The sequence below is a fragment of the Rutidosis leptorrhynchoides genome, chromosome 7 (assembly GCF_046630445.1).
Source record: "Rutidosis leptorrhynchoides isolate AG116_Rl617_1_P2 chromosome 7, CSIRO_AGI_Rlap_v1, whole genome shotgun sequence".
NCBI lineage: Eukaryota > Viridiplantae > Streptophyta > Magnoliopsida > Asterales > Asteraceae > Rutidosis > Rutidosis leptorrhynchoides.
Window position 1 is genome coordinate 108,555,848 of NC_092339.1, and position 10,158 is coordinate 108,566,005.

Consider the following 10,158-nt stretch of genomic DNA (forward strand, 5'->3'; position numbering starts at 1 on the left):
AAGTGAAATGACAAACATACAGACAATACATTGTAACTAAAGTGAAATGACAAACATACAAGCATTACCAAATGTCATAGATTCCAAAAGTCAACATAAGTACGTAGTACCAGTTACCAAATGTGCTTAAACTTACCAAAAGACAACAACACACCTTAATAAAATACAAACATTGTACCAAGTCACATAACAAGTTTTAAGTAGACATAAAACACATGATTAAAACACAAACCACCACCAACATTCACTTCTTCTTCTTCCCTTTTCCAACTACCATTGTCTTCTTTGAAGATAGCTTAACTTTCACTGTCTTTTTTGTCCACTTGTTATCCACATTCCCACTTCTTTTCTTCTCACCTGTACAAGTACTCTTATTGTGTCCATAAGTACCACATGTGCCACACTTCTTTAGCTTGCCTATAAATATTAACAAAATAAATACCATATTAATTGAAATGGTACTAGATGTAATTAATAAATAAAATGAGCATACCTTTTGAGCTAAGTTTACCACTATCACCAATGACATCAACTTCATTTTTGGACAACCTTCTTTTCTTTTTTGGACGACCAGGTGTGGAAATAGTCTTTGGTGATACCAGAGTGAACATGCCTTCTGCCTTTGGCCATAAGCTTCTCCCATTCAATGGCTCAATGGTGTATTGGTAAGTTTTGATCCATGTATCTAACAAATACACTGGATGAACCCATGTTTCTGGTTCACCAGTTTCCAAACCATTTTCACTCATGTTATAAAACACTGCAATTGCATGCTTACAAGGTATCCCTGTTAGTTCCCACTTTCTACAAGCACATGATCTAGTCTCCATATCCACAACATATTGATTAACTTTTCCACTCACTTGGTACCTTTGATCTCCACCCCATAAGACAGTACACTGGTGAGCCTCAGATTTGATTTTGTCAAACAATTTGGTGGCTGCAGGTGTTAAAGGGCCATTAGTCTTGGAAATGTTTTTCTTTACATTAACAATTCTCTTCATGCAATACTCTCGGATGTATTCTAAAGCTGTAACTATGGGTTTGTCACGTGCATCAACTAACCATCTGTTGAAACACTCACACATGTTACTGAGCAACACATCTGATACAGCCCTTCCTGTAAAATGACTCCTTGCCCACTGATGGGCAGGAATTTTAGCTAACCAAACAAAAGCTTCATTATCAAACTCCTTCAATTGTTGCATAGCCTGCTCAAACTCAGGAACTGTTGTTACACTAGCACATCTCCACAAGTGATTCTTATAAGCAACACCCCTGAAATCCCCTTTCATATTCCCATGAATATGTCTAAGGCAATGTCTATGCTCAGCACAAGGAAACACATTTGTAACAGCTTGTATTAAACCCTAACAGCATAAAACAATAAAAGTTAAAGTAACTAACCATTAACAAATGTAATGTAATTAAATTAAATATGAATTAAACAAGTAATTTTTACCTTTTGCCTGTCACTGATAAAAGTAAAGTTAGAATTGGTAGACAAGTCAAGATCTTGACCCAAGCACTCTAAGAACCAAGTCCAGGATGAACCACACTCTTGTTCAACAATGGCATATGCTACAGGATATATGCCATTGTTTGAATCAACCCCTACAGCACTCAAAATACAACCAGTTGCAGGTTGTTTCATAAAAGCACCATCCAACCCAAGTAGATCTCTACCTATTGCTTTAAAACCCTTCTTCAATGGTCCCAAACAAATGTAAATTCTCTTGAAAACCCTAGTTTCAGACTTTAGGGTTCCTGGCTCAACCTCAAACTTAACAGTAGTATCAATATTACCTCTCTTTAATTCACAAACATAATCTCTGAGCTCAGCATACTGAGATTTATAATCCCCTTGAATCATCTTTGTTGCCTTTCTCACAGCACGATATGCTTTATGCTCACTGATGATTAATTCAGTTTCTGTTTCCAAATATGATCTGACAGCTTTAATTGGTATCTTTGGATTCTTTTGAATTTGAGGTACCAACCGATTTGATAAAAATTGGTAAGTGCAGAATTTTAGTATTCTTGCAGGTTGACATTCATGTTGGTGTCTGTAGGTTCTAACCTCCCATTCTTCACTATCTTTTTCTTTGGATACCAACAACACCCACTCACAAACAATGTGTAATTCCCTTTTTGCCCATTTGTTAGTCTTCCCACTACAAGATTCCCCTGCTTTTTTAATTTGACTAGTCACTTTCTCTTTACTCTTCCCAACTACACCACCTTTAACTCTTAATTTACTGGGCCCCACATCACATTTTGTCTTCTTTGACAAATCACTTTGACTAACTATCTCACCACCTTTTGAATTTATACACAACCCTTCACATTTAACCCTAATTCTTCTTTTGTCATTCTTAACAATAACTAGCTTTCTCCTAGTTTCAATAGCATGCATTCTCACAGCTTGCCTAACCTCTGATTTACTTTCAAACTTTTGTCCAAGATAGAAGATAGTTTTTCCCACTTGAACACTACCTTCAACCTCCTTTTTATGATTACGAATTCTCTTCTTCCTTACCCCTTCTTCATCACTTTGAGAATCATAGCTTTCAAAACCATCATTGTTCAACACTTCCAATTCTGTACCCTCAATATTGACCTCATCATCTTCAAATGAGTTACAGCCATTTCCCATAAACTCTACATTCTTATCAATGTTAAAATTAAAATCTTTCATCTCTACATGAACATCCAAAATCTCATTTTCATCATCAACAATGTAATCACTATCCTCAGAGTCACTACCTTCACTGTTATCACCCTCTACTAAGCTCCCATCACTGTGAACACCACCAACTACTAAGTTATCATTATTAATTTGTTCTGACCATAACCTCTTCCCTTTCATATCCTCATGTTCAGCATACACATCAATTTGCCTATAAATCACATCACCATCTTCTAGACAACTAAGCAAATAGTCCCTATGTTCATTATCATTTAAAAGATTTAACCCAGTATCCATGTTTGTATTGGGTTTAAGAAAACGATATACCACAGACCTGGTGGGATCATAACCTAATTCTTGCATGACTGAATCCAGTTGTCCTAAACAAAACTTTTCAATGTCAAAACAATCAATGTAATCAATTTTACCTTCTGTGTACACAACTTCACTACCCATTCTAAAATATCCACCATGATGTAACACAATCGTGAACAAATCAGGGTATACATCTGAAAAATGTGTAAAAAATTAAAGTTAACAAAACAATTACCTAATAATATTTAGGGTTCCACAGAATTATGAGCTTTGGGTGCATAAAACATACCGTATAATTGGTCGATAGCCTTTTGATCAGTTTCTGATGTACGAATAGTCCATGAATCATCCATTGAATCATCCATTGATAATCAATTTTGCTTTTAGGTTTTACTTCGTGGTTAACACTATTTGGAGGGATGAGTGTGAAAATCGGTGGATAATAGTGGGGGACCATACCCGTTTGGGTTTATTCAGTACCAAGAATTAAAATTAATTCCGATATTACCCATCACGTGTAACTCACGTGATGGGAGTTAACGTTCGATTTGGATGTCCGTTAGACGGAAGACTCCAATTGCAAAATTAAAATAATAAAGGGACTCTGATTGCCAAATTAAAAACTGAGGGACCAAACCAGCGATTTGGGGTATAATAGAGGGACCAACTGAGCAAAAAAGTCTAATTATTCTAAAGATTTAAGTTGTAAAAATGGGGTTTTGATTTAAAACTAATTAAAGCAAAGTAAACAAAAAAGAATTCAATAAGACAAAGGGGTATTCACTTAGATTCAATTCTCTGGGATCCGGATTGCTTTTATTAAGAACAATGCAATCAAATCCCTAAGTATAACTCTCGTTAACCTAGTTCATTAATCAATTAGTAAGATAAGCTGGTGTCCCTCACTTAGATACTAATTATATCATGAAAGTGTCAGTTTTTCACGCTGGTTTCCCGCACGCTTCTGAAGAACACAGTCAATCACTATTAACTACTCAAGATTGTGATTCAATTGAAGGGTAAATCGGTGTCCCTCTTTAGGCTTCACAATCACCTACTCAATTGATGGGTTAATTACTAGTCTAATTACAATGGTGTCCCACATGCAATTCAACCAATCTAATTATCTCTCAATAACCTAGACAAGTTAATTAATCTAGTAACTCTCGTTACATCAATCAACAGACAAGTAATTGATGGGATCAATTAATGGGAGTAATTAAGAATCATGGATCAAGAGCAATTATTAATACATACAAAAGATTAAGCAATCCATCACCCAGGTTCAATCATAAAAATGAATACAAATCAAATTAGCTCATAATAAGGATTGAACACAAACACAAATAATTAAAGCACAAATAATTAATCATTCGATAGACACAAATAAATTAATCAAAGTATCACTAATTATGTGCTCGTAAAAAAAACAATCAATATATGAGTTAACTTGATAAACTTAATGAATTATAATTGAAATCACAATGACCTCTTAGATGTGCTCACGTTGAAGTCCACCAACCAAAAAAAATTAAAAAAATAAATGCTGGAGACCTTCTGGTGTTTTTTTCTCGGTGACGTCCACCACAAGCCAACAAACGCACCCTCCTTTTATTTATTTTTCTTTTCGTTAGCCTCCAGGAATCCCAACAGAATTGAGAGCAAATTAAAAATACTCCGTAATAAATATCCTAAATCTAATTATCTTGTCTCTCGTCTCCAGAATGGGATCCCCCAAATAAGATAGTTAAATTGCCTATATATAGGCTGAAAAATTGGTGAAGTCCAAGTAATTAATAAACCGCCTTTTCACTTTTGACGTCACCTTGAGAACAAAATTCGGCCCAAATATCAAATGGCTGTCATCTATTATTTATATGTTTTCAGCATGAGCCCAATTAAAAGTAGATCACTAGCACATTTTCCTTGTTCTAAAATAATACGACCCAATATGCTAATCATGTCAACTTCGTGATCCTAACTCCCACAACAATGCTTAAAATCTTGCAAAAGAACACAATAATGCTCTTAACTAATTCTTGAACACAAATCTTCACATTTATGAGATTCGAGCTCAAAGTCTTCAAATAGTATCAAAATTAATAATATCTTGAACCGATAACGCGAATAAAAATATATATAAATAATGCGCTATCAATTATTTTAGGAGGCCAGCTAATACGTCATGTTGTTAAAAAGGGAAACGTATGAATTCAGAAATTAATTAAAGCAAGTCCACTTATATTTTATCGTATATCTACATCATTTAATTTCAATCAATTCATTAATTGTATTTTTCTAGGTGATTCTATGAATTTTCTTATAAGATAATAGCGTGTTTTCGGCTCTTTTTTTCTTTAAAAAAAAAAGGGGGGGGGCAAGTAAGGCCCCAAAGTTAGTTGAGATTGAACTTAGTCTCATTTGAAGGTTCTCAATTACTCGACAGCTAAGCCACCTTTGTTGAGGTTGTTTCCCCCCCTTGGCTAATATTCATTCTAGGATACTGCAGGATAGGAGTAAAAAATGTATTATCACCAAAATACCCTTTTTTTTTTTTTTTTTTTAAGCTTTTGACTGACAGCCCTAAAAAAAAATTTGACAATTTGTCATCGCAAGGCGCAAGACACCTTGCGTCTTTGCGACCTTGCGACCATGCGACCTTGCGTTACTGACAAACGCAACAAAGAGACTTGCGTCCTTGCGTATTGCGTCTTGCGTCTTATCCCGATAAGATTTTCATGATTTCGTGGATAAGATTTTGTACGATTTTTGTACTATTACGAATAACTTTTTCAATTCATATAAGGTATTACCAGCTCTATTTTCACTTCATTTCCACCATTTCCACATAAATCATATAATTTCAAGCGTCATTAAGGTAACTTTCTTTGTTTTAAATAATGAGTTTTAGTGATAATGAAACCTTTGTTATTCATATATGTTGTGGTGGTTCTTTTCAATTTATTAATAACTTACCTATGTATTTGCCTCTAGATTGTTTTAGAACACGATTAAAACTCCCAGTTGCTCCCCAAAAACTAATTACTCGAAGAATATTATTAAAAAATGTTCTTAGAAAAATTAATTTGCCACCTAATGCTCCTGTTTCAATGAGATATGTTGTCGATAATCTTGTTTTTGATATTACTGATGATTATGAAGACTTTCGTGATTTTCTACAACATGCAATATCAAATGCTCCTATTAATATTTACATTGTCGACAAAGTTACAATGCATCAACTCCCAGAAAACTTACAGTCAGTGCAAATCCTACCAATACACAATGTCCATCAAAACCTACCAACACACGATGTCCAACAAAACCTACCAACAAACGAGGAGAGCACAAACCTTCAGACACCCAATTTGGAAGAAGCACGACCTGAAGTACCACCTCCAAACACAGAAGAGTTTGATTTCTTCAACTATGGAGTTGAGAACGTATGTAAAATTAAAAAACAGATCACCCTTTTGAATCAGTTGTCGCGTCTAGTGCTTCGGAGGAAGAAAATGACAGAGAAGATCAAGATGAAGATGAAGATGAAGATGAGGAAGAAAAAAAGGATGTATTCTGAAATATGCCACTTTTATTGAGTGAGCATGACCAAGAGACTGAATCTACGAGCCAAATAACAACCAGTTATAGAGTATCCGATTTGATTAAAGTTCGACAAACTTTTTTAAACAAGGATGATTTTGTAAACCATCTATACACAAAATGTCTTGAAGAAAACTTCCAAATTAAGCCTGTAAAGTCTGACAAATCTCGATTCACTGCTAAATGCATGGTGCCAAATTGTGAGTGGAAATGTAGTGCATACAAAATACGCCACACTGACAACTTCATCGTAAAGAAATTGCATGACGTACACACATGCTCACGTATCCAAATTATGGGAAATAATAAATATGCTTCCAAAAAGGTGCTAGGAAGTATTCTGATGGAATCGTTCAAAGCTGCAAATCGAGACTATAATCCAAAAGATATACGTGATGATGTTGGCAACCGTTTTCGGGTGAGCATTTCTTACAATCAAGCATGGAGAGCCAAGTGTCATGCAATAGAGATGCTTCGTGGCAGTATGGATGACTCGTTCCGAATGCTTCCCATTTATCTTCATAACATTAAGATTCATAACCCAGGAAGCATGACAAATGTGGTGACTGACAATGAAAATAGATTCGTGATGTGTTACATGTCCTTTGGCGCAGTTGTAAGTATCACTCATCCTACAATTGTTTTATCTTAAACTAATAGCAATCTCATTTGATTTGTTTGCATGCAGATTCGATCATTTGTCCAAAATGTTCGCCCTATTATCATCGTTGATGGTGCACATTTGAAAGCTGGATACTTGGGTACAAATTTAGTCGCTGTTGCAATGGATGCCAATAACGGAATTTTGCCATTGGCTTATGGAATTGGTGAAGGCGAAACAAACGACGTTTGGACATGGTTTTTTGGCAATCTAAGAGATCATTTAGAGAGTTGTGGTATGAGTAATCGTATGTTAGAGATTATCTTTATTTCTGATCGTGCTCCTTCAATAGCACATGGTATTTCAAATGTGTTTCCTGAAGCCTTTCACTCTTTTTGAGCACGTCATCTGTTCATGAACATAAAAACGATGTCCAATAAATTCAAATATTTTGAATGGCACTATTGGAAAATGGTTAAGGCTTATCGTTTGTCAGATTTTCAAGATCATGTTAGTGTATTTCAACGAAGATTAAAAGCATCTCACAAGTATCTAAATGACGTTGGTTTCAACAAATGGTCCAGAAATCATGCTGATCATGTTAGGTATGCATACCTTACTAGCAACAGTGTAGAGTCTATTAACGCTTTATCCAAACATGCTCGCAAACTACCAGTTTGCATGTTATTGGAATTTTTTCGCGCTTCTATACAGGATCGGTTTTTCAAACATCACAACAAAGCAGTTAGTCTCACTTCAACGGTTACTCCATATGTTGAACGTAAATTAGGTAAGAGGACGGACAAATCAAGAAGATGGCAAGCATTTCCATCGAAAAACAATCTAATAGAGGTGCGTGATGGAAGGAAAAACGGCCTCGTTAATCTAGAAGATAGAACATGTACATGTGGGCAATGGCAATTATCAGGCATACCTTGCGGACATGTATGGGCAGTAGCACGACTCTTCGGAGTGGAAGATGTTACATATTATGTATCACATTAGTTCTTGTCTCAAACTTATATAAATACATATTCCGAACACATCCTTCCTTTGCCCCCATCGATCCGAATGGTCCGATCCAGGGCCCAAGATCTTGAAAATCGTAAAGCCCCCAATTCAAAAGAAAAGAGCACCTGGACGCCCAAAAAGTACCGATCGGATTCCATCTCAAGGTGAAGAAACTGAAAAGAAAGTAAGAACATGTACTCGTTGCAAGCAAGCAGGTCATAACCGAACAACATGTAGCGCTTCTTATGACCTAACCGGTGAATCTACTTCTCAGAGGGTTAAAAAAACAGCCTCAAAATCAAAGTCAAAGTCGAAAGAGAAAGTCGAACCTTCGCAAGCTTATCAGTCTCAATTTTATCAAATGTACGATTTAGACCAGAATTAGGGGACCAGAATTAGTTGCTTGTTTATCAGTCTCAGTTTGTTGTTTATCAGTCTCAGTTTGTTGTTTATGTTTATCAGTCTCAGTTTGTTGTTTAAATTTGTGTTATGGATTGACCTACATACAGACGCAAGAACGCAAGAAAAATCTTGCGTATGTCATCAACCACACTCAAGTACGCAAACAATAACTTGCGTATGTCTTTAAATAAGACGCAACTTTGCAAACAATACCTTGCGTATGTCATGAAACATACGCAAGCACGCAAACAGCACCTTGCGTATATCTTTTAAAGAGACGCAAGGACGCAAACATAACCTTGCGTATGTCTTCAAACATACGCAAGCACGCAAACAAAACCTTGCGTAAGCCATTTAAAGAGACGCAAGGACGCAAACAACACCTTGCGTCTGACAAAAAACCAGAAGCAAGGACGCAAAAAAAGCCTTGCGCCTGTCCCAGATTATTTACATTCAAAAATTACATGTTTTACCTAAAAACTGTATAATAATTACATCTACAAGTTAACTAATTAACAACCTTTGGGTCCTTTGGGTCCTCTGGTGTCACGACCCGGAAAATTTCGACTAATTTTAAATCAAACTCTCAATACGATTTAGTATTTTTGACACAATAAGAAAAGTCTGTTATGTTAAGTCTCAAAAAAAAAAAAAAAAAAATTTTTTAGAAACTCTTTTATCTATTAAAGGGTTACATAAGACAAGAACATAAAGTTTGATGATATCTCGTGACTACATGCCCATATATATTTTTTCCTTCCCATTGTAAAAATAACCTGTGAAACAAATCGACAAATTGTGCCACACTATTTTATTTTTGTTATTTTAAAAGTTCTATGCTAAAGAAGTGGCCAAAAGTCTTCAATAATTTAGCACTAACTATCTACTAATAATGATGTAAATATTTTAACTTTGTCTAATACTGTTTGTGGGCATTTGGATCGACATCCATCATGTATTATTTTTAAATTCACAATTTTCAAACCCTTGTGGAAAACATCTATTATGAATGTGATGTGTTCACAACTTTATATATATATATATATATATATATATATATATATATATATATATATATATATATATATATATGTATATATATATATATACTTGATTCACCCTCATCATTTTTTTTTTTTACATCCATCCATCATCATCATCTTCTATTCTTTTGTGCTTTCCAAACACAAGCATACAAACATGTCCAATTTCTATCTATTGTTTCTGTTTCTATATTTTGTTTGGATTTTAATATTTTGACATATATATGTAAATGCCTCATCATACATTATTAGAGATTACTTTACATCTTTAATTTATTATATACCCCACCTATATTTTTGATACACTTGCATAGATATAGATATCAATATGAAACGGGACAAAAATCCTTTTCTATATATTTCGGTTCACACATATTCTCCGCCATATCTATCGACTTAAAAAACAAATCTTATTTTTTTTTTTTGAAAAGCCAACAGAGAATAGAATTATATATAAAAGAGAGGGATTACAGCAAGAAGCTATAAGCTATACAAGA

The 10,158-nt window shown here is 34.8% G+C and overlaps 1 protein-coding gene across 1 annotated transcript; it reads right to left on the reverse strand.

Annotated features, from left to right (window-relative positions):
* Window positions 1–53: 53 nt before the first annotated feature.
* Window positions 54–3,692, reverse strand: LOC139857628 (uncharacterized). Its single transcript, XM_071846442.1, has 4 exons — window positions 3,294–3,692; window positions 1,463–3,198; window positions 494–1,370; window positions 54–417 (listed from the first exon to the last, which is right to left on the reverse strand). The coding sequence occupies exons 1-4, from the start codon at window positions 3,367–3,369 to the stop codon at window positions 245–247; spliced, it is 2,862 nt and encodes a 953-aa protein (XP_071702543.1). The 5' UTR covers window positions 3,370–3,692; the 3' UTR covers window positions 54–244.
* Window positions 3,693–10,158: the final 6,466 nt, after the last annotated feature.

Bases quoted from the DNA above. Each gene is read 5' to 3' on its own strand.
- LOC139857628 (XM_071846442.1), bottom strand. From the start codon at position 3,369: ATGGATGATTCAATGGATGATTCATGGACTATTCGTACATCAGAAACT. The intron at 3,199-3,293 runs GTATGTTTTATG...CACATTTTTCAG, and splicing joins GGCTATCGACCAATTATACG to ATGTATACCCTGATTTGTTC. The intron at 418-493 runs GTATGCTCATTT...TAATATTTATAG, and splicing joins TGGTAAACTTAGCTCAAAAG to GCAAGCTAAAGAAGTGTGGC.